At 40.2% G+C, this 23,903-nt stretch overlaps 1 protein-coding gene across 2 annotated transcripts in view; it reads left to right on the top strand.

Moving 5' to 3' along the window:
- Positions 1 to 23,615, top strand: part of Smad5 (SMAD family member 5) — a 36,697-nt gene extending 13,082 nt beyond the window's left edge. For both annotated transcript variants that reach the window (XM_059262826.1, XM_059262827.1), the window contains exons 2-7: positions 2,198 to 2,767; positions 7,761 to 8,012; positions 8,904 to 9,023; positions 16,006 to 16,227; positions 18,565 to 18,821; positions 20,234 to 23,615. In XM_059262826.1, coding sequence (XP_059118809.1) covers positions 2,365 to 2,767; positions 7,761 to 8,012; positions 8,904 to 9,023; positions 16,006 to 16,227; positions 18,565 to 18,821; positions 20,234 to 20,377 — 1,398 coding nt within the window. In that variant the 5' untranslated portion in view covers positions 2,198 to 2,364 and the 3' untranslated portion in view covers positions 20,378 to 23,615. The remainder of the gene's footprint in view (positions 1 to 2,197; positions 2,768 to 7,760; positions 8,013 to 8,903; positions 9,024 to 16,005; positions 16,228 to 18,564; positions 18,822 to 20,233) is intronic.
- The last annotated feature ends 288 nt before the right edge of the window (positions 23,616 to 23,903 follow it).

Genomic DNA, 23,903 nt, shown 5'->3' with positions numbered 1-23,903 from the left:
TCCAGTTACAGGGAATCTGACACCTTCACACCAATGCACATAAAGTAAATTCAAATAAATTATTAAAAAATATTTGATCCATTTTGAATTGATTCTTCTGCTGTTAATATGTAAATTTCCTGTGCCATTTGATAAAGAACCTTTCTATTTTCGCATATATCATTGCTTGTACCTGTGTGGGTTTATTTCTGGGTCTTGTATCCTACCCCATTGGCCTACGTGTCTGTGTCCTGCCAGTATCATAGAGATTTAGTTCTGGCTCTGTAGTATCATTTGAGATTTGAGTGTTGTGGTACTTCCAGCGTGGCCTTTTCTGCTTAGGGTTGCTTTGGTTATTTGGAATCTTTGGCATTTCAGTGTGAATTTCAGGATTTTTTTTTTTTATATTTCTGTGAAGAGTGTCATTAGAATTTTATGGGGAATATGTTGTATCTGTAGATTTCTTTGGGCGATAGGGCCATTTTTACAGTATCCTGAGACTATGGCCATGTATTCAGTTTCTTCAGTGCCTTTATAGTTGTATATTTTAGAGATCTTTCACCTCCTTAGTAGATTTTTTCCTCATTTTCTTAAAGCTATTGTGAATGGTTTTTTTCTCAGCAAGTTTGCTATTAATACAAAGAAAAGCTACTGTTTGCACAGTTGATTTTGGATCCTGCTACTTTCCTGATGGTTTAGAGCTATAAGAATTTTTCTGGTGGAACATTGGTATAGGACCATGTTGTCTGGAAATTGGGACAGTTTGACCTGTTTTTGTTTGTATCCTTTTCATTTCTTTTCTCTTGTCTTACTGTTCTAGCTAAGACATTGAACATTGTATTTAATAGGAGTGTGGAGAGCATGCCCTCTTGTCTTGCTTTCAGCTTCAGAGGAAATGCTCTCAAAATCTCCAGCTTTATAGATGTTGGCTAAAGGCCTGCCGCCTATAGTCTTTATTATGTTGAAGTGTGTTCAGGCGTGGACTCTGCAGGGATGTGGACTGTCAGCAGTCCTTTCTTCATCTCTTGAGATGATTGTGTGATTTTTGTCCTTAAGTCTGTTTGTATACTATGTTACCTTTAACACTTAATGATTTGTGTATGTTGTTGAATCATGCATCCTGTAATGATACTACATGCATTCTTAATGTATTCCTGAATTAGGTTTGCAAGAATTTTATTGAGACTTTTTGTCTAATGTATGGGAATATTGGTCTATATAGTTTTCTTTTTTTTTTAGGCTCTTACTTGGTTTTAGTTTCTGGTAAGACCTCATATAACCAGTTTGTAGTGTTCCTTCCTTTTCTTTGTTAAACAGCACATGAAGAAGCATTTTTTAGTTGACATTCTTTTTCTAGACATTGTCCTGCTATTTTAGCTACTTTTGTAGTTGGTGCTACAGCGATCTACAGGTAATTGTACCCACTCTTAGCACTAGAGCCCCATGGCATCCTCTTGCTATTTTCAAGGGCTTCTGGATAGAGCATCTTCCTTAACTCATGCGCTTAACTATAGAAGCCCATAATCATTATAAAGTACAAACTGACATTTTGAGCAGTTGAGTAACATTTATTTTCTACATCTCTTTAGCATTCTTCATTTTAAGATAGTTGACACTTTTGCGTTAGGCAGAGTTTGACAGTTTGATATATCTACAGCTTTTTTTGGTTTTTCAAGACAGGGTTTCTCTGTGTAGCCCTGGGTGACCTAAAACTCACTATGTAGATCAGGATGGCCTCCAACTCAGATCCACGTGCCCCTGCCTCCCAAGTGCTTCTTTTTTTTTTTTTTCTTTTTTTTTTTTTTTGGTTTTTTCGAGACAGGGTTTCTCTGTGTAGCTTTGCGCCTTTCCTGGAACTCACTTGGTAGCCCAGGCTGGCCTCGAACTCACAGAGATCCGCCTGGCTCTGCCTCCCGAGTGCTGGGATTAAAGGCGTGCGCCACCACCGCCCGGCCCAAGTGCTTCTTATGGCAACTCTTATTTAGAATTTTTCCATCTTAGATGGCTCTTACAAACCTTTGCTTTGCTGCTCAACTGTTTGTGTTCTGAAGAAGGAAGTAAATGGCTACAGGAATTTTAGAGATGTTTTTGTTTTCTGACTTTGTGCTTTTTGTTTTACTTTGAATGCTTTTTTACTTTTATTTATGATAACAAGCATACTTTGAGGTATGTTGATAGATGTTCTTAGATTGAATTAGGCTCCTTTTCCCTCTTTCAGGACTTGTGTGACTGAAAGAAGCCTAGATGGCAGCTCTACAGTTCAGTGCCACTCCCTCTCCACTTGGGCCTTCTGCTTGAGACCTGCGTGTGACTTTTCGTCTATGAGCCACGCTTTTCATATCTACTGACTTTGATTACAGGAAGGTCTCTGAAGATTCGTATCAAATGACGTCAATGGCCAGCTTGTTTTCTTTCACTAGTCCAGCCGTGAAGCGATTGTTGGGCTGGAAACAAGGTGACGAGGAAGAAAAATGGGCAGAAAAGGCAGTCGATGCTTTAGTGAAAAAGCTGAAGAAGAAGAAGGGTGCCATGGAGGAGTTGGAGAAAGCCTTGAGTAGCCCAGGACAGCCAAGCAAGTGTGTCACTATCCCCAGGTCCTTGGATGGACGCCTACAAGTTTCTCACAGAAAAGGCTTACCCCATGTTATATATTGTCGTGTTTGGCGCTGGCCAGATTTGCAGAGTCATCATGAGCTAAAGCCATTGGATATTTGTGAATTTCCTTTTGGATCTAAGCAAAAGGAAGTTTGTATCAATCCGTACCACTATAAGAGAGTGGAAAGTCCAGGTAAGTTTCACTTGACTGAGAAGAATTAAGAACAAATGAACAAAAAACCAAGATGTCTCTCACTGGTTTGCATATAACTAGGCTTATTACATTAGCCTTTGTTAAAAATTTTGTCTTAGGAGGAATACTAGGTTTTAAATTTAGCTTTTTGAACATTAAACTCTTGATTGGCTGTTGGAACTATCTCTAATAATACCCATTTCTCTTCTGTGGCCGACATCTGTCATGGTAAACACATGTTCCATGTTCACATTAGACCCTGCTTCCTCTAGTTTGGGAACTGTGTTGTCACACATCAACTATTTTTCTGGCTTTACATTTTTCTCTGTCTACAAGAGTCTTTCTTTTCCATTAAATTATGTTTACTGTGTGTGTGTATCACAACACACATGTGGAGATCAGAGGACAACTTTCAGGAGTCAGGAGGTCTTTTCTTGATCTTACTCATTACTCATTCTTCAGTGCCTAGGATAACACTCTTTACTAGTTGTTAGTAGGTAGTGGTCAGTTTTTTGTGTAGTGAATGAATTACATAAGCTGATGTCTTAGTCCTTTTTTTTTTGGTTTTGGTTTTTCGAGACAGGGTTTTTCTGTGTAGCTTTGCGCCTTTCTTGGATCTCGCTCTGTAGACCAGGCTGGCCTCGAACTCACAAAGATCCACCTGCCTCTGCTTCCCGAGTGCTGGGATTAAAGGCGTGCGCCACCACCTCCCGGCCTGTCTTAGTCCTTTTATTGCTGCTATAGCAGAATACCACAGACTGGATAAGTTCGTTCTACTGAGAAGAATTAAAAACAAAACATGGATCTCTCTAATTTGCACATAACTAGGTTTATTAGCTAAAAGGTTACATTAGCCTTTGTTAAGGATTAACAATAGAAGTCCTGGGGGGTAGGAAGTCTGGGACTAAGAGACTATCTGGTGTAGGTCTTCTAATTAACTGCACCACGGAACTGCACATGGGTGAGCGAGACAGAGCGAACAGAGGGAAGCATGAGTATAGAGACAGAAACCTAGTTTGATTTTTCCCTTGGGTGCCTGGGATCAAAACCAGAGTCTTGTGCATTTTAGGCGAGGGCTCTACCATGGAACTACACCCCAGCCCAAGCAACCTGTTGATGTAACTAGGAGTTCACCTCCACAGGGATAATATCTCATCACCTCTTGTTAGGCTCCACCTCCCAGCACTGTCATGTTGGGAATTAAGTTTCTGGCCCATAAACTTGGCAAGGTAGATTTCCCACAGCAGCTGAGATACTAGTTGTGTCTTTTTAGATATCCGTTGCTACACAATAAATAGCCACACATGTAGTAGTTTAAACACAACACACATTTATTACCTTATAGTTTCTGGGAGTCAGGCATCTAGTTGCCCTTAACAGAACCTTTTGTGAGTTTCTAATCAAGGTGTTGATCAGGGCTGGGTTTTTCTCAGATGTCAGATACATAAGGGGCTACTTTCAAGCTCACTATGATATTGGCAAGATTTAGTTCCTGTATAGGCCATTGGACTCTTGCTGACTGTTGGCTACAGACTGCCTTCATTTGCTTACTGCGTGGCCTTGCTCATCAGTAGTTCACCTTTATATTTGTTTTTACACTGTCATTCCCTCTCACAATATTACATTTTCTCTCTCTTCCAGACTATTTCTGATAGCATGCATGCATGTTATGGTGCTGTGTTTTCTTCAGAGCCAGTAAGAGCATTTTTCTGCAAGAGGGCATTGAATTCTTAGGGAGTATGACCACACACATCCCATTACTTTGCCATAATTCTGTTGATTAGAAGCAAGTCCTAGGTCATATGCTGAAGGGAGAGGATTGTCCAAGCACATGAACACCCAGAGTGTGTCTTCATACTGGAAGAATTGTGAGCCTGGTGTGGTTGAATGTGGAGACTTGTATGTTACAGTTCAACCACAAGTTGCTGCTTCATATTTGAGATGGGTCTCAGTTTCTTATGGAGCCCAAGGAGAGCCATAGTGTGAGGGAATTGAAGAAAAGAACAAGGCAGATTTAATGGAGAAATACTGTCTGAAAAATTCTCAAGTTAGGTATTTGCTAGCAATACATCTAAGAATTTTGTCTGTTTCTTCTCATAGTGAGGGTGTAATGGACAGTGGCCAGTAGAATTGTCTCTTTTAATCCACTTTATCATTTTGTATGAGGGACAGGAACAGTTAGAATATTTTAAAATAACTTCAGAAATATCTTACTAGTTCAGCTACTAGAAAGAAACTGTAGAAACCTCCTGTGCTTGGTCCCAAGTCCACACATCTCAGAGGAAGGGGCAGCTTTGCTCATGAGGAGTAACTAGTGCTCTCCCTTGACCAAGCAGTCAGGACAATAGATGCCTCACTTACTGGTACAGTGCTAATAAAGGAAGGTGTTGGTGATTATGGTGAGAGTGCACAGTTTTGAGTGCTCATGGACAAAAATGCTTTTCTGACTCTGGAGTTCTTTTATTGTAGAGTTAAGAGAGAGAAAGCACTGACTTTCCACGGCATTGACATATGCTAACTATGTAGACAAAGGAGCTAAGTCTTAACTTACCAGAGCACACAAGGAATATATATTGGAATGAGAAAGTGTTGCAGAAAGAAAAAGATGGGAGGTATAGTGAGCATAGAAAAATAAGGCTAGCACAAATGGCCCAGTATTTTATTGACTAGAAAGTATTATCTGGTGGCTAAGGTTATGGATTCTGGAGTCATGATTTTACTATATAGTTATTACCTGTAACCTCAGGCAGTTTACAAAATCTCTCTGTGATTTAGTGTCCTCTTTGATGGGGATAGATAATACTATTATTAACAACCTTACACAGTTGTTAGGGAAATTGATTGAGTCGGTGTGTATGTAAGTGCTTAAACATTATGTAGCCCCAGTCAGTTTCAAATCAAGGACCATTCTGGATCCGTTCTGGAAATAGAGCATATGGGGAGTGGGAGGAGAGAAAATTTTCAAGCAAACACTACTGCAGCTACTTAGAACTGAAAACTGTGAGAGTAAAGTGGCTAAATAGTTAGAATAAAGGACTGAAAAAGACCTACTACTGATGGAGTTTTGATTTATCACGGATACAAATATTCTGAAAGTTTCCAGAAAGAAAATACGGGGCACATAAAAAACAGTAGCAAAACCTAGAAATCTAAATTATTGAATTTCTTAATGCACTTCTGAATCCTAGAAGATTGCCTTCAAAATCAGAAGGGATATATGACCTGGATTTCTGTATGTAGAGAAATGAAAAGGAAGATAACTTCATGCATAGTTATCTCCCTTTTCTTTCTTAGGAAGCAAGAGGGCAAAGTCAAGGAAAGGGGACCCAGCCAGGGAAGTGGTCCTAAGCAGCAACTAGGACCAGTTAGAGCAAAGGACTGAACAATCCAGAGGAACACAGGAAGTCCATAATCATTTGATTTATAAAATCTGAAAAAAGTACTATTGACAGGCTCTGGAAAATGTGTTAGGATACTGGAAATATTAGTGGTATGTACTTGAAATTAAGGAAATAGTTAACTTTAATAAAAACACTGCTCGGGGAGAAAATGGACAATATCCTTGGCTCCACAATGGATTTTGTATGTATTTTTTAGGAATATATAGCATGTAGGTATGAGCATGTATAAGATATGTATATATATTAAACACTAGATACCAGCTGAACCCAATTTTAAAAAAATATGTTTTTAGTGGGTGAATGTATTGCCTGCATCGTGTGTGTGCGTGGTGCCTGAGGAACCCAGAAAAAACTGCTCACGTGTTGTCATCTCTTACTAAATATGTTAAGAGTACAATCTTGTCTCTTAACTCTCCACATACTTTATGTGAAAATAAAAAATTTATAATCATTTGCATAGATAGTATACAAATGAGAGGGAAAACGGGTTTTAACTGTATCTTAAAATATCTTGGCTGAACCGAATTCTTTAGTTATTTTACTAAGTTTTTCAGATTGCTAGATAGCTAAGCATAAATCCTTAATATTTTCTGCTCTACTCTCCAATGGCAGCTGCCTCATTTTTCTCCAGCAATAGCAGTTATATACACAATACAGCAAAATAATTGTTGGTGACTTACATACTAATTCAGTAAAATAAAAATAGCACAAAACACTGACAGCAAGATGCTCTGGTTTCTTATGTGTCTCCTTACTTCAGAGAGGGGACGTATGACTTGGTTAACATAGATACTTGATTTTGTTCATGCTGCATGGTACCAGAATCAAATTCAGTTCTTTTTTTTTTTTTTTTCCCTGAAATGGAGTTACATTGACAACTGAAAGAAAGTTGTAAAAGAAATGAATTGGTACATTTAGTTTCCTACAGGGGAGAATAATCAGCTACTAGTCATTGTAGTTGGGGTCTTTAGAGAAAGTGGAATAAAGGAAAATACTCGTTGAAATGCTGAGAGGTTTTTATGTGTGTCCTCATGGTCGTATTTGGAGAACTGATAGTTAACAGAAGGCTTTTCACTCTGGAGGATTGTCCTCTGATGGAGGAAAACCTCACCAGTTCTCTAAGTGTTAAACATGAGTCTCTGACTAACTGAGAATGTTCAGAGTTGGACATGCTCCGTTCTCAGGTACCACACTGACCTCAGCTTTCCTCCCTAGTCTGACCTCTGGCTAGGTCAGTGCCTAAACTAATTGTTTCCTCCTCTTGTGAAATCCTCTTGGTCCAATCAGGTGGTACCATTTCCACCGTATTTGTTTGGTCCTCTGCTGGCTGGGCATGCTCATTTTTTGACTTCTCATTAATTGCAGTAAATGCTTCTTATTATGGCTGCTTTTTAAATGGCTTACATGGGGATGGCATCCTTTCTGAATTTCTGCTTCCAGAGTCCTTAATACAGGCTGAGTACTAAAGGGTTTGGTTCTGATGTAAATTCAAATTCATATTCTACAAAGCAGTCCCCTCAACAGTAAATGGTAATCCCAGCTTACTTGGGTCTTTCCACCAGCCCCTTAACTGATTTTTGTTTTTCTTTCAGTCTTACCTCCAGTGTTAGTGCCTCGCCACAACGAATTCAATCCACAGCACAGCCTTCTGGTTCAGTTTAGGAACCTGAGCCACAATGAGCCACACATGCCACACAACGCCACGTTTCCAGATTCTTTCCAGCAGCCCAACAGCACCCCTTTCCCCTTGTCTCCTAACAGCCCTTACCCCCCTTCCCCCGCTAGCAGCACATATCCCAGCTCCCCAGCAAGCTCTGCACCAGGAAGCCCGTTTCAGCTCCCAGGTAAGTCGTCACTGATATCTCTGAGAATGGGAATTGTTTTAAGTGCTGCTTTTTTGAGTGAGCTTGCTCTTGATGGCATTTTCTTTAGGAATTTATTTCCACAAGAATTAGAACTTATTTTTCAAGTTCCATTATGTTTTAAAAAAAATCTGGAAATAGGGGAATTAAGTGTGTTTAATTTGCTGTTAGGAGTTGTCTCAAAATTTTGAATATTTCATCTTAGATTCAGTGCTGTGTGTAACTCTGTCTCAGTATATCACATATAAGCCTTGAGGCAAAAGACAACTTCTGTTCACTTTTAGATTTACTGAGACAAAAAGGTCTAGCTGTAGCTTTTGCAAAACTTCACAACTCTGAGTGCCAAAGATTTTGTTAACATTCAGTTTCCTAAGCTAATTATTCAGTCATTTCATGGGGCATGATGGTTATTTAGGGGCATCGCCAAAGAATGAAATAATCATTGTTACTGTTATAGTGAACTTTGAAGGGACATAGTTTTAAATGACACTGCAGTATGTGATGAAGACGGTAATTAAAAATGTACTGTCCTGGGTGATCATGGCCTCAGAGTAATGTGCAGGAGCTGCAGTTTCTTTGAACATAGATTACTTTAAGATAAAGGAAAAATCTTGACCTTGGGTTCCATTTTATTGTTGATCCTGGTATCCTGGATAACCAAGGGTCTAAGTAGGCTTGTAGTAGGTGTGCAGGAGATGTTGTATGTGCTGTCTTTTCTGCTCTTGCAGTGTCCTACATCCGTGTGTGCAGTGTTCAGTAATGAACCCTGCTGATAACTTTGTAGATTTAAAAATGCTTTTAGAGTAATAGCTTTAAGCAGAATGAAGACCGTATTCTTTGAGGAATGAATATGTCTAATTCTCTTCCTCTTAGCTGACACACCTCCTCCTGCCTATATGCCTCCCGATGATCAGATGGGTCAAGACAACTCCCAGCCTATGGATACAAGCAATAATATGATTCCTCAGATCATGCCCAGCATATCCAGCAGAGGTGAGAAGAGTGCACATTGTTTTCTTTTGTTGGTGCTATTTTTATTTCTTTTAATTTCTTGGCCACTTATCTTTACTTTTTGCAGTGCTAGGAATCCAGTCCAGGGCCTCCTACTCTAGGTAAATCATCCCACTGAATTAATATCCCAATCTTGATCACTTGCGCAAACACCTTGAATGGAGTAAAATGCTGTAAAATCACGGAGTATGCAATTTAGTGGTTTTTGGCAAGTATATGAAGTTTTGGTTCAAAATGTAGTTTAAAAACACTTCCATAACCTTTCCCAAGAGATTCTACCCCATCCTGGGCTCAACATACTTCTGTTCTCTGTACAGATATTTTTCTGAATATTTCATAAAAAATAGTCATGGGAACAGTGAGATGGGTTAGTGGGTAAGAGCACTTGCTGCTAAACCTGATGATCAAGGCTGGTGACCTGAGTTTGTTTACTAGGAGCCACATGGTAGAAGAGGAACCCCTTCCAGATAAATATATAATATTTTTAAAAGATTTTTGTTTTATGTATATGCTTTGCCTGCCTGTATGTATGTGTACCACATACATACCTGGTGTCTGTGGCGGCCAGAAGAGGGCATCAGCTGCCCTGGAACTGGAGTTACAGTTGTGAGCTACTGTGTGGGTGTTGGGAACTGAATCTAGGTCCTCCTTGAGGAGTAAGTGGTCTAAACCACTGAGCCATCTCTACAGCTTCTAAATATAATCTTTTACATTGTATTTTATTTACTTAACATAGTGTTGTCAAAGTCACCTGTGGTGTAGTGGTAACCAGCAGACATTTGAATTATTTGCGGTTTTGATTAGTGTTCTGAGTAGGTGCACTCTTAGGAACATTGTGTACAGGTCTTTGTATATGGTGAGCTTAACTGTAGAGAAAAATTGCCAGACTTTTCTTCGAAGTGGCTGTGCCAATATCTGTTGGCACTATGTGAGGGTCCAGCTTCTCCATGCTTCCGTTACTGTCCGACAGTACTTCCGACAGTACCGTTACTGTCTAGCTTTTTAAAGATTATTACACATCATGGATAATGAATCACTCATTGTATTTATTTTATATACCCTGTTGAGTAATGATGTTAAACACTGAAGAATTTTTTCTTTAGTATTATTTATTTTAAATATTTTGCCCATTGGCTTTGGTATGTCTTTACTGGGGTGTAGAGTTCTTTGTATATCCTGGAAGTAAACCACCTCTACCCTTTTTTGTGGTGGTGTGATTTAACCCAAGTCACAGTGAGTGACTGTAGATTTATTATTTGCATGAGGAAATCTTGTTCTAGATCAATTTTTCACTATTTAATTGGCATTTTATTAAAAACCATTTTATTGTGATTTTGAGCTTTTGTTAAGAGATCTTAATTTTGTTAATTGGTCTTCATAACTGTACTTGGTAGTATTGATTACTAAATTTTATAATAGAGCTTTTCCATCCAATTTTTTTTAATCATGGCAAAATGCTCATAGCATAAACTTTACCATCTTATTGCTCTTATGTCTACAGTTCAGTGACACTAGTCACATTCCCATTACTGTTCCTTTGACATCATCCAGCACTATTTTACCTTGTGAAACTGAAATTCTGTACCCATTAAATAAGTCCTTATACTCACTTAACCCCTCGCCCTTGGTAACCACCATTCTCTTGTCCCTCTCTATAATTTTGATTACCCTTAAGTACCTCATATAAATAGAGCCATATGATGCTTGTTTATTATGACTAGCTTATTTCACTTAGCATGATACCCTGGAGGCCTGTGTATGTTGTGTTTGTCAGGATTTCATTCCTTAGGTGAACAGTACTTACTCCCTTGTGCGCACCACCGTTGTTTGCCTGCTTTCCACAGGGAGCGTCTGTGCTGTTCCCCTTTTGCTCTGCTGTAAGCTGCAGCAAGCGCCATTCCAGGCTGCTGCAGTAGGTGTGGTGTAGATGCTGGCTCTTGTTACGTTAGGCTGGTTGGTTACAGTGCTCAAATTTTCTGTATCCTTGCCTATTTTCTTTCTAAAATTGAGAGTGAAAGAGTGAAGTCTCCAGACCTACCTGTTTCTACTTTCAGTTCCTTTGATGGTTGCTTCATGTATTTGGGGATTCTTGTCACAATGTACAATTCAGTAATATTAAATACAGTCAGCATTGTGCAGCCATTGTCAATGTTTGTTTCCAGAGCTTGTCATCCTCCTAAACAAACAAACTGTGCTCATTAGAAATCTCTCCCTTTTCCTTTCTCTAGTCCCTGATCAGTAACAGTCTACTTCCTGTCTGAATTTTCCTGTTCTGGGTGTCAAGTCTAGGTGGACTTCAAATCTCATTTCTTAGTTTGGTTGGATGACATCTATATATTTGTTCATCCATTTATCTATTTATGGATACTTGGTTTTATTCTTTTTTGGCTGCTGCACAGCAGACTATTACTTGGGTCTCTTTGTACAATCCATCTGTCTGAGTGCTGTATATATTTGGGACTAGAATTGCTGTTATATGCTAATCATGTTTAACTTTTGAAACTCCCCAACTCTGCACAGCAGCTGCATCACTGTGTTCCCAGTAGAGTTCTCCACGTCCTCACCAGCGTGCTTCCTGTTGTTTGTGTCACTGTCCTTGCTCTCCTCACCCTCACCATGGCTGTCCTAATGGCAGTGTGTATTACATAGCATGCTTTAATTGACAAATAAGAAAGAATGTGGTGTTTGGTTTTTGTTTGTTTTTTTCCCCCTTGATGTTACCATTGTGGTAATGCCTTACATTGTTACAAGTGTTTTACAGATCATATACTGCCATTTTAGGTGCTAGGGAGATACCACTGAGTGAAGTCTTGCTGTGCAAGTATAAGAATCTGAGTTCAGATCCCAAGCATTCACATAAAAGCCAGGCGCATAACACCTTTAATCCCAGTGCTCCTATAGGAGAAAGGAAGCGTAGGCAGAAGAATCCCAGGAAGTTTGAGAGCCAGCTGTCTTCCAAATCAAGTAGCAAACAGTAAAGAGCCCCTGTCCCAAAAGGTGGAAGGCAAGGATCAGTGCTTGAGGTTGTCCCTGGCATTCACACATGCACTACAGCATGCCACAACATAAAGTAAAAAGATACTGTCATTTACACCTTTTTAAAGGTCAGTGTGTGTTTTGTGTTTGTGATAATAACCCACCGCTAACTCCATACCTAATGTTGAAAACTAGATTTTCTGCTAAAATCACTAACAGGGCAAGGCTGACACCTCTGCAGGAAGTCCTTGTTTGCTTAGACCTTCACTTAGTTCTTTAGTTCATCTTTTTGTTTGGAATAATGTTACAGATACTTACGTAGTTACGTATGTTTAGTTGCTGGAAAAGAATTTCACTTGACTAATTTAAGCCTGTACTAGTTGATTGTAGACTTGTTTCACAGGTGCTGTTGCTACTGCATTTGGCATTGTATCTTCCCAAAATTATGTATGGAACCCTTAAGCCCCAGTATGTTCGTATTTGGAAATCTGGGCTTTGGGGAGGTAATTGAGTCTAAATAAGGTCATAAGAATGGGGGGATCCTCCTGGTGAGGTGAGTACCCTTCTAGGAAGAGGCGTTTCCTTGTTCTCTCTCTGTCCTTGAGCACAAACCAAGGAAAGGCTGTGGTAGCAAAAAGCAGGAAGATAGCTGTCTACAAACCAGGAAGTGGCCCCTCATTAAACATTGAAGCTACTGCCACCTTGATCCTGGACTCCTTGCCACCAGGACTGTGAGAAATAGAATTCTGTTGCTTACATCACTCCATCAGTGGTGTTTCTTAGAAGTTAGTACTTAAAGTGGGGTGTTGTTATACAGATGTCTAAAAATATGGGTGTGGTTTTGGAACCTATAGAGGCTGGAGAAAGGGCTAGTGAAGTGACTGATAAAAAGATGGAAAGAATCCTTGCATTTCTTTAAGGAACATACTAATTTTGTGTTTAGAATGTTGGTGGGAATATAGTGCTGAGGTTGATGCTTCTGCACTTTCAGACCTAAGTGAGGAACACTGGGAGATGGAGAAAAGGCCTGTCTTGTAACAAAGTGGCAACTTGGTTGGATTGGGTTGATGTTCTAGTGTTTTGTGGAGGGTAGAACTTGAGAGATGCAAAATCAGTTAGCTGAAGAGATTCTTAAGCAAAATATGACTGGTTTCTCCTGATTGCTAATAGTAAATATGAAAAGAAAAATTGAAAAAGGAACTGTTACTTAAAAAATAATTTAAGATTTAAGAGATTTTTTTTTTTTTAAATCTTGTACACATTGTAAATAAGAATGTGTGTTTGGAGAGAAACTAAGGATTTTGTTTACATTTGATAGTGGTATCACTATGGGTGTGAAGTATGGACCTGATCAGTCCTCTCCATTAGGGACAGAGTTAATTTGACTTGAGAGGACAGAGATGGATCAGGGGTAAGGAAGACCTTTAGGCTTTTACAAGTCAGGACATTTGAGCTAGTTGGTTGTAAGGTCAAAAGAGCTGGCCCTGAGGGTGATTGTTTCATCAGGGTGGATTGTGGAGGCCCACAGAGGTTTCCTAGTAAGATCTGAGTTTGCTTTACCCAGCAGGGCTGCTTAAGAGGATGGCATATGTGTGGTTACCATGTGTTTGGAAAGGTCTGCACTTGGCAGTATGGTGTGCTTTGAACTTGCAAGGGGGAGGTCTTTTACCTCTCCCCTTGGTATTGTTTAAAAAGCCCCTTTGAATAAACCTAGGTAGCTGGGTATAGACCCAGGGCTCTCTCAAAGCTGTCCTGTGTTTCTTCTCTCCCATCCTACTATCTTTCTATCTGCAAATTCCTTATGCCTCTCTCCTCCTCATAGAAACCATGTAAAAGATGGGAGCAGGCCTCCCACAGTGGATGAACCAGTGGGTGAGGATGGTGAGGATGGTTGGAGTACACCTCTCCACAATGCATAACTTAATGCACAGTTCACCTATGCTGTAGCTGAAGAGGGATTTTTTTTCCCTTGAGGAATTTTCTCTAGCTTAACTGTGGACCTTACAGTTTTTGCTGATGTGAATTAAGTCTCTGGGGACTTGGGAGATAGGATTTATGTATTTCTTGCATGTGAGACAGGTGTGAAATAGTAATGGACCTAATTGTTAGTCCCTCCAATTTACGTTGAAACCCTAACTCTCAGTATAATGCTCTTTAGAGATAGAGGCAGTTAGATTTAAATAAATTCCTAAGATTAGGGTCTTCGAGATAGTTAATGTATCATTATATAGTTCGACACAGAGCCCAGGGAGATAGCTCCATGAGTAAATGTATTTGCTTGGGCAAGCCTGGTGACTTGATTTCAGATCCCTGGAACAGTGAACAGAGTTAGAGCATGTCTCTGTGATCTTGGCACTTCTCCAGTGAGAGAGGAAGTGGGTGATCTTAGTGTTGATGAATTTCTAAATGGTCTTATTAAATAAAAAACACGGAGCCAGAAATTTAGGTTAAAGCCTTAGAGAGATCAGGGAACTATGGAAAGCCACCAGCTAACCTCACCTCACCAACCCCACAGTTTTCAAGGAGAGCGACTTCCTGTCTACGCAGGATTATATGTCTTGCTTTTCTGCTCTCTCATTGGCTCTTAGTTCATCTACCTCACTTCTTTTTCCTACACAGCTCTATCACTGTCTGTCTATCTGTACAGACCTCCAGGTCTCTATGGTTGATAAATATATGGCCTTTTCCCCCTGATCTCCAAGCAAGCTTTATTTATCAAAGCACAAATAAAATATCACCATAGTACTCTGTGTATGTGTGTGTGCATGCATACACATGCACACAAAACTTGCCTTCCACCTTGTTTTGAGACACTCTCTTGTTTCTGCTTTTCCACATCTAAGCTGTGGTGATATGGAAAAGGCCAGCCATTTTAAGTAAACAAGAAGTCAGGCAGCACATGCCCTTAATCTGATCACTTACCAGGCAGAGTCTCTGTGTGTTCAAGGCCACACTAGGGAACAGAGCCAAGCGTGATGATACATGCCTTTAATCCCAGTACCAACCATAGAGACCTGGAGGTCTGTACAGACAGGCAGTGACAGGGAAGTGAGGTAGCTGGGCTAAGATAGCCAGTGAGAGGGCAGAATAGTAAAGCAATAAAGGCATGGGTAAGACAGGAAGTGGCTCACATTTGGAAGTTGCAGAGCTAGTGAGGAAAGGTTGGTTGGTGGCTCTCCCTATTTCCCTGATCTCTAAGGCTTTCACCCCTATATTTGGCTCCGTGTTTTTATTTAATAAGACCATTTAGAAATTCGTCTACATTTGGCGCCCAACATAGGGCAGGAATTCATAAAAAAGCCACTTGGCTGTGGCCTTGTGGGCCCCAGCTCTGCCGCAGCTGCAAGTGGCTGGAGTTACACACTGCCGGAGCTATACATGGCCAGACTGCATGTGTGCTTACAGAGCCCCTGGCCCAGTTGCATGACTCAGGCCAGAACACATGGCAGGAATCTCTTTGGTGTTCTCTCTCCTGGTGGGTGGTGGGCTCCCCTCTGTCTGTCTCGCTCTCTCTTGCACGCTCTCTCTTGCTCTCTCTCTCTCTCTCTTGATGTCTTGCTCTCTCTTGCTCTCTCTGGATTTCCATCTCGGACTGCCACCACACTAGGTAGCTACCCTGAGGTAAGGCCTTATGAACACACAGCAAGAGGGCAGCTCTGTTTATACACCAGGAAGTGAGTCTGCACTAGACAGCACATCTGCTGACACCTTGATATCTGAGCCTCTAGAACAAACTGTGAGAAATAATATGGTGGTTTTGTTATTGTTATTTTGTTTTGAATTTAAGCCATTCAGTCTGTGGTATTTTATTATAGCTGTCTGAGCAGGCCAAGATAAGTTGCCTTGGACTCTAAGGCATGAGTGTCAGTGAAATTTAAATGAAGTATCTATTTTCTTTGTTACATAATGCTTGTTTAGGCTAAAGGGTAAATACTCAAAGGGTCTGGTGGTTCAGATAGCAATTATTAAACTTCTTTTCTGTTTTCAGATGTTCAGCCTGTTGCCTATGAAGAGCCTAAACACTGGTGTTCAATTGTCTACTATGAACTGAACAACCGTGTTGGGGAAGCTTTTCATGCATCTTCTACTAGTGTGTTAGTAGATGGATTCACAGACCCTTCAAATAACAAAAGTAGATTCTGCTTGGGATTGTTGTCAAATGTTAATCGTAATTCAACTATTGAAAACACTAGGCGGCATATTGGAAAAGGTAATCTTGTCATTTCGTTTCATTCAGTTGAATTAAGTCTTTTTTATTTTTTGTACTGGCTGGGTATAATTCATTGCATAAGGTACTGGAAACATCCAAAAAAATCTTAAGGCATGGCTTTTGCCTCAGGTTGCAGAATTAAAGAATGTAATCAAAGACACGACAGTCCTGTCTTCTCTATCCTGCTTAGTTTTTGTTTCTAGTACTGAAGAACTAAAGTCCTGACGTCCTGTTGTCAGCTTCTGCAGTATTTACCCTAACAGTCAGGGTAAATTAAGTCAGGGCCTAACTGGAATCGAAGAGACATAGGAACTTACCTTGTTCACAACAGTGTCCTCAGTAGCTAGAACAATGCTTGGCTCATTGACGTATTAAAAAAAATCTTAGCAGAATCTGTGTATGTTGGTGAAGGATTAGAAATGTGAAATGACTGCACTTGAAGTGTTTTCTCTTGTAAGATGAGCACAGTGCTGGAGAAGTAGGCTGTGAGGTGGGAATGGAGGGAGAATGTCCAGAAACCTCACGCAGTGGAGTTCACATACAGTCCCCCATGGAATGTAGTTGCCAGTACAGTGTTGCACATCAGGAGGGCCTCAGTAGAGTGCTTTGGGTGTCTCTGGAGCAGTTTTGCTTTTACAGCCCTACTGCTCTGTGCTTCTTTGAGGGTCAGTCAGAGATGGTAACAGAGGCAGATAATGATAATTGTGATAGGCTTTCTTACAGAAAAGATCCAGAAAAATAAGCTGAAGCCAAGTGAAGTGGCTCACACCTATAATCCCAGTACTTGAGAGGCTGAGGCAGGTAGGTCCCAAGTTGAAGGCCAGCCTGGACTACATAGCAAGACTGTCTTTAAAAACAAAATAAAACAAAAAACCATACAAACCACCACCACCACCAACAACAACAAAAAACTGAACAGTTTGTATTGGTTTCATTATCAACTTGTCCTGCCTGACCTTTTTTTGTGAAATGTGTCTCTTGAATGTTGAACTTTTAGTCCTCTCCTACTCAGTGGAGACAATTTAAGAGGCATCTCTTTGGTCAATGCTAGGATCGATTTTTTTCTCTTACTTGCCAGTATTCCCATTCTGGAGTCTTTTGAGCCTGCTCCATTTCTGTTTACTCAGAAGCAAACCATAGTTTTTAATACCATATATTGACACAATTCTGGTCATTATATTTGGGCAGAGATTTGCATCTATGGAGATATTGCTAAAAGGCACCAAGTATGGTCATGGACAGTAAAGGAAACTTGTCCATTGAGGGCAGTCAGAGTAGTGTCGACTTATGGGGAAGAAAAATTTGAGGTAATTCTTAGATGTATTGGAGAAGTATTTGGTGAGGTGGCTTTTTAGCAATATAGCTTCAATTTTACTATTAGAACTGCTTTCTCACAGTATTTATATTTGTAGAAAACTTTAAAAAGTTGTGCTGGGTGGTGGTTGGCGCGCACCTTTAATCCCAGCACTTGGGAGGCAGAGGCAGGCAGATCTCTGTGAGTTCAGGCCAGCCTGGTCTACAGAGCGAGATCCAGGACAGGCACCAAGACTACACAGAGAAACCCTGTCTTGAAAAACAAAAAAACCCAGAAAACAAAACAAGTTGTATTTTATTATTTTGTGTGTCTTTTACCTATAGGTATGCCTGTGCATGACACTCATACAGTGCCTTCAGAGGCCAGGAGAAGGGGATCTCTTGGGACTGGAGTTAGATGGTTGTGAGCCTCTATGTGGGTGCTGGACATCCAACGTGGGGCCTCTGCAAGAGCAGCCAGTGCTCTTAACTGCTGAGCCGTTGCTCCAGTTCTATGGAAGGAAGTGGGGGGCGGGGAGAGAGAGAGGAAGAAAGAAAGAAATGGCTTTTTAAAGGAAAGGGAAATGAGTGCCATTTTGAAGTTCTTTCTGTAATCTGAAGTCACATTTGTACGTTTGGATTTCTGAGTGATGGTTGAAATGCTGTGGTCCTCTTTTAGCAAACAGTGGGAAACTTCACTAACTAACTTTAATGATGATTGATAGCACCAGGCATTTCTTTGAAAGTACTCATAGAATGAATTTTTAAAGAGCATCCTTTCTTTGGTAGAGAAACAAATGATAGTTGGAGGGCAAACCCGAAGCTTGGGAGCAGACATTTTAATCACCCTGCCATTTGCAGCCCTGAGGATCTTTAGAGTTAGGCTGATTATTTTTGGCTACTGAAGGCCATCTAGTGGTGGTTGTTGGCGTTTGCTGTGTTTCTGAGTGCTGTGGTTGTGCCACACACATCTGTGGCTGTGCCACACACATCTGTGGCTCTTCACAGTGCTTGTTAAGCCTTTCTCCCATTGCCTCTCTTTAGGTGTCCATTTGTACTATGTTGGTGGGGAGGTGTATGCCGAGTGCCTTAGTGACAGCAGCATCTTCGTTCAGAGCAGGAACTGCAACTTTCACCATGGCTTCCACCCCACCACTGTCTGTAAGATTCCCAGCAGCTGCAGCCTCAAGATTTTTAACAATCAGGAGTTTGCTCAACTTTTGGCTCAGTCTGTCAACCATGGATTTGAGGCCGTGTATGAGCTCACCAAGATGTGCACCATTCGAATGAGTTTTGTCAAGGTGAGTGGTTTGATCTATAACATGACTTTAGTCATTATAAATATGTATGCATTATAAAAAACTATTAGATGAAGATAATCATTGCTTTGGACCCAATTTGATACATTTTAAGTGAAATCTTAAATTTAACATTTTAACCATATGACAGGTTATTTAATTTTATAATCTATACATAAAATCCTTGACAATTTTGATACTAGGTGAGGATTGGGTTTATAAAATATTTCAGTTAGGAGACTAAATTGTTGGAAAGCATGTAATACTAAAATTGCATTTTGAGTGTCTCAGATTCCATTCCATTACTCAGGAGATTTAATTATAGTATTAAATTACTATGTTTCAGCCCTGCTGCAAAGGATTTATAAAGCCTATCATTTACATTTTGTTAGTTAGTTTGTTTTTTGTTTTTGTTTTTGTTTTTGTTTTTTCAGACAAGGTTTCTCTGTGTAGCCCTAGCTGTCATGGAACTCACTCTGTAGACCAGGCTGGCCTCAAACTCATAGAGATCTGCCTGCCTCTGCCTCCTGAGTGCTGTAATTAAAGGTGTGCGCCGCCACGCCACCACCTAGCAAGAATGACACTATCATTACTCTTTCGGCCTGCTATTATTGAACATTCCAAAGAGTGTGTCTCATTAACACAATGTTGAGAACACATAGTGGTAGAATTCAGGAGTCAGCACTGCGCCCTCCTGGTCCTGGAGGTTTAGTTCAAGAAGAGCAGCAGCACATGTTGTATGTGATTCTGTTTGCTCGCTTATTTATTTTTGTGTCTTATTTTTTGGCATTTAATCTTAGCCCACTGTTTCCTTGCTGCTCATCAGTCATCTGAATTGACTTTCTCTTCCCTCTTGAGAAATATGACTTTTGTCTGTTTTATTCTCCAGTTCCTTTGTCTGCCCCGTTTCTCTTCTCCCCCTTGTTTCCCTGGAGTAAGGACGAGTATAATCAGAAAGACAGAACTTGATAAGTTAGGAAAAGAAAAGTAAATATGTATTTCAGTTTTTATCTGGAACTTATTTTATCTTACTAATTTCTTACCTTTAAGGATAATGGCTTAATGTGATTACTACAGTAAATAAAAAACAAACAACAAAAGCCCCCCAAAACCCTTAAAACTTTCTTTGTGAGAGATCATAGGCTGTGGCCTTCGTAAAATTGAAAAACATTGTGAAATATATATTGGGCACCATGGGTCTGTATCAGAAATTCTGTTATTTATTAAAAGGTTATAGCTTTGAATAATGAACTATTTTCTTTTAATATAGTGGTAAATGCTGATTGGTTTTCTGTAGTTGTTCGGTTTAAGTGTGCTTTTTGTGTTTTTACAGTTAAGATTTTTATTGTTAAAGTTGGTGTAGACTGTTGACTGTTCAACAAGAGGGATTTCCTTTGCTGTCTGTTCCTTTTCAGGGCTGGGGAGCAGAGTACCATCGGCAGGATGTTACTAGTACTCCATGCTGGATTGAGATTCACCTCCACGGTCCTCTTCAGTGGCTGGATAAAGTCCTTACTCAGATGGGCTCTCCTCTGAACCCCATTTCTTCTGTTTCATAGTGCAGAAGTATTCTTTTCAACCTTATTTTTAGTGGACTTGTTTTAATTTTAGAGGAATTTCCAGTACAGATACTGTGAGCTGACATGGAAAAACAGATATTATGGCTTATTTTTTCTACATAATTGTGACCAACACATTTGTATTTTGTGATGAATTTACATTTGTTTGTATTCATGTTCATTGTGATTAACTTTCAAAAGTATTGTAAACAATTTGTAGAGTATTTTGCCCCCATTGAGAAGTTTGGCATTGATCTGAAACTGGAACAGGCTTTTGTTTATTGTCCCAACAGTTTTTTAATTTGTTAATTTTTTACAGAGTAGTGCCTCACGTAATGAAGATTTATCCTGTAAGAGGGCATATAACGTGAAAAGTACTAGACGATACGTTTAGTAATTTCTTTGTCCTACCACCTTGAAAAAGCATAGTACATTGTTTTGCAAAGACATATGGGGTGGGGCGTAAAGGAAACCATTGAATCTCGTATTTGAAGGACACTGTGCACTCCTAATGTGGTGTTCAGTGAAAGCAAGGTGGTGGATTTCTAGGTGTCATACATTGACATTTAGTGGAACAAGTGTTTGTCAGTGTAATGTGACTTCGTGCTATGTATCATTTGTAAAACATTTCCTTTTTAAAAATCTCTATTAGATGTCATTTACTCAAGTTTGTCATAAGTTTTACTTAACAGTTACAATGTGTGCACGGCCTTATTCAGCTGTGTTTGCTGCTTTGGGCCAATGCTTTAAGAACTCTAATTCTAATGTGCATTAATCTTTTCATTTTGCACTTTTATGGGTGACAGTTTTTAGTGTAATCTCTGGTAAAACACAGTCAGGTGACCTGGTCTTAGATCTTCTCTTTACTTCCTTGGCACACCTTTGTATCAACACTGCCATTTAGAGATTACAGTTGTAGGACATGATGCATTTTCTAGCTTTTTATTTTCAATCTATAGAGTTGTTATTCTATAGCTCCAGCTAAGATGCCTGTTAATTCCCTACAACTTTATGGGTGTTTTTAATGTTGAAAGCTCATGTACTTAATACCATTGCTCCTGTACCTGACTTCTCAAGGACCTATGCAATATAGCCGTCAGAGGCTCTGTGGTTGGGCTCCGAGGATGAGGCTGCTGGTGTGCTGGTAAATGAACCATCAGTGGGGTTGGGATAGCTCATTTCAATGTCATGTAACAGAGAATGTAGACTGGTCTGTCCGTGTCAGTGCTCTGCTTTTTCCTTTTATCCTTTTAGACCTACAGTGATGCTAGTCTCCAGAACACCATTTTCTAAGGCAAAGGATGTGAATGCTCTAAGACACCCATTTAGTTCACTGTGCCTTTGGACTTGTAACCACTTTCTAGGGAGCATTCATGGACAGTTATGGCCTGAGAATGAAGACACTACTTTGATAAAGAAAAAAATGACCTAATTTTCCTGTCAATACGAGAAGCCTGATTTTTCTGGTGCCACTTTATTCTGCTGCTGAAAATGTTATTTTGGTTTGACTTTTTACAGTGCCCTTCCTGCCTTTATGAGGAAAACAGAGCTTTTTTGGGGGAGGGGGTATGATTCCTTTTGTTTTCTGTGTCATTATTTATTGCCTTTTAGAGTGTAGCCATTTGGGTGGCTTTACTCCTTCAGAGGAACTGCTTTGCTGGGCCTTCAGGAGCTTGAGCCTTCACCATAAGTATTCCATAGCATACATTTTTAGACTTGCAGAGTGTACCAGCCACATGAAAGGGACTGTACTTTGTAATTATTCTTTTATTTAGCAGGCTCAGGACATAGTCTTTAAGAGCAAATTTGTAGGAAAGCGTCTGGAGTTGCATGATTGGTACACATCGGTGAGCTCTGTTGAAGTTTCAGAAACAAGTGCCATGCTTGCCCCCTTTTCAGCAGTGGGTTGTATGTGTTTTTCCACAGTCATCATGTCTCAGCCCTCCCTCCGGGGTGCAGGGTTCTGTGTGATTGGCCTTCTGTAGATGGCAGGACTGAAGCTCTTATCTGTTTAGAGTTTCATGGAGAAGTCCAGCCTGTTTCTTCAAAGTTGTCAATATCCTATCTGTGGTCTGTAAATGAACAGTGCAGTCTAGCTGCTCCTGTAATGTCTAAGGATATACTGTGTCTATGGGGAGGAAAAAGTGCTTGTAAGGTGAAAGCAAACCAAATGCAGGACTCTGGCCTGCAGAAAGCAGTACTTCTAAAGAGGCCATTTCAGAAAAGGGTGGCTCTGACTTTGTTGTATTTGGTATAAAGAATGGTTGCCACCAGACCCAAAACAGCAGCGCTGGTACAGACTCAATGACTGTGATGAGTAGCATGTAGTCCAGGCTGGCATTGAACTTGCAGAGTTGCTGAGGGTGGCCTAGAGCTCCTGATCCTTCTGTCTCTACCTCCCAAGTGCTAGAATGACAGACATCTACCATCATACCCAGTTTCTGTGGTGTTGAGGATCAGACTCAGGACTTCATGCATGCTAGGCGAGTGCTGTACCAACTGAGTGACATCCCTAGTTCAGTGATCACATTTTTAGCATGCAAAATATATTAACATATGCCAGATAAAAAGATATATTTGCAAACAATGAAAATTGCCATCAGTTTGGCGAATTCTGCAAATGGCAGAATCAAAATCTCAGTCATGGATTTAGCAGCAAGATGCCGACTAGAAAAAAGCAGGACCTGAGAGGTCTATGTGACTAGTTATCTGCAGGGTAGCATGGTGGCCTGAGTGTTGTTATCAAACTAAATTTATGACCTGTAAACTAGTAGGGGTGCAGTTGGCCTTCCAGAATTACTGCTTTGCTTCAGAGAAAATTGTAACAAGAAAACAGTTTTAAAACAGCAAACAAATAGGACAGAATATGAATCTTTTTTTTTTTCTATAATGTTTCATGGTTGCTGGTATACGAAAAGTGGTCGTTGAAGGAGCTGGGTTGCTAAGGTAAGATTGCTAGATAAAACATTTCAACTAGCTACACTAATAATGCAGATAGAAAATGTGCCATTGTTTATAAGGTTTGAAAGTTAGATACCCTTGGGGGATGAAAATGACAGTTACATTACAATACGAAATGTACTGTCAGAGTAAAGACTGCAGTCACCTTGCACAGCCTCCCTGATGCCTGAGAGGACCTGTGGAAATATTTCCTTCCCTTGCCAGTAGCCCTTGGGAGAAGAGAGTTACAAAACAGTGAAATCTTAGTGATGCAGGGAAACCCCAGTCGGGGGTGTTTTGTGCAGAGCACCGAGGTGGCTGAGGCCCCTGTACCGTTCCCAGTCATTTCCCTGGGAGCTTTTGGAGCGCTTCCCATTCTCACTTAAAGTCCTGTCTCTGTTTGCTTCCTGAAGACGAAAGACTCTTGAAAATTATTTTTTTAAATTTATTTCTTTGGGTTTTTGTTGTTTGAGACACAGTCTCTCTGTATAGCCCTGGCTAACCTGGAAATGACTGTGTAGGCTAGCCTCAAACTTGAAGTAATTCTCCTGCTTCTGCCTCTGAAGTTCTGGGATTACAGGCATAT

The sequence above is a fragment of the Peromyscus eremicus genome, chromosome 5 (assembly GCF_949786415.1).
Source record: "Peromyscus eremicus chromosome 5, PerEre_H2_v1, whole genome shotgun sequence".
NCBI classification, from domain to species: Eukaryota; Metazoa; Chordata; class Mammalia; order Rodentia; family Cricetidae; genus Peromyscus; species Peromyscus eremicus.
Note: the sequence above shows the minus strand (reverse complement) of the source record. Positions and strands in the feature narration are given on the sequence as shown.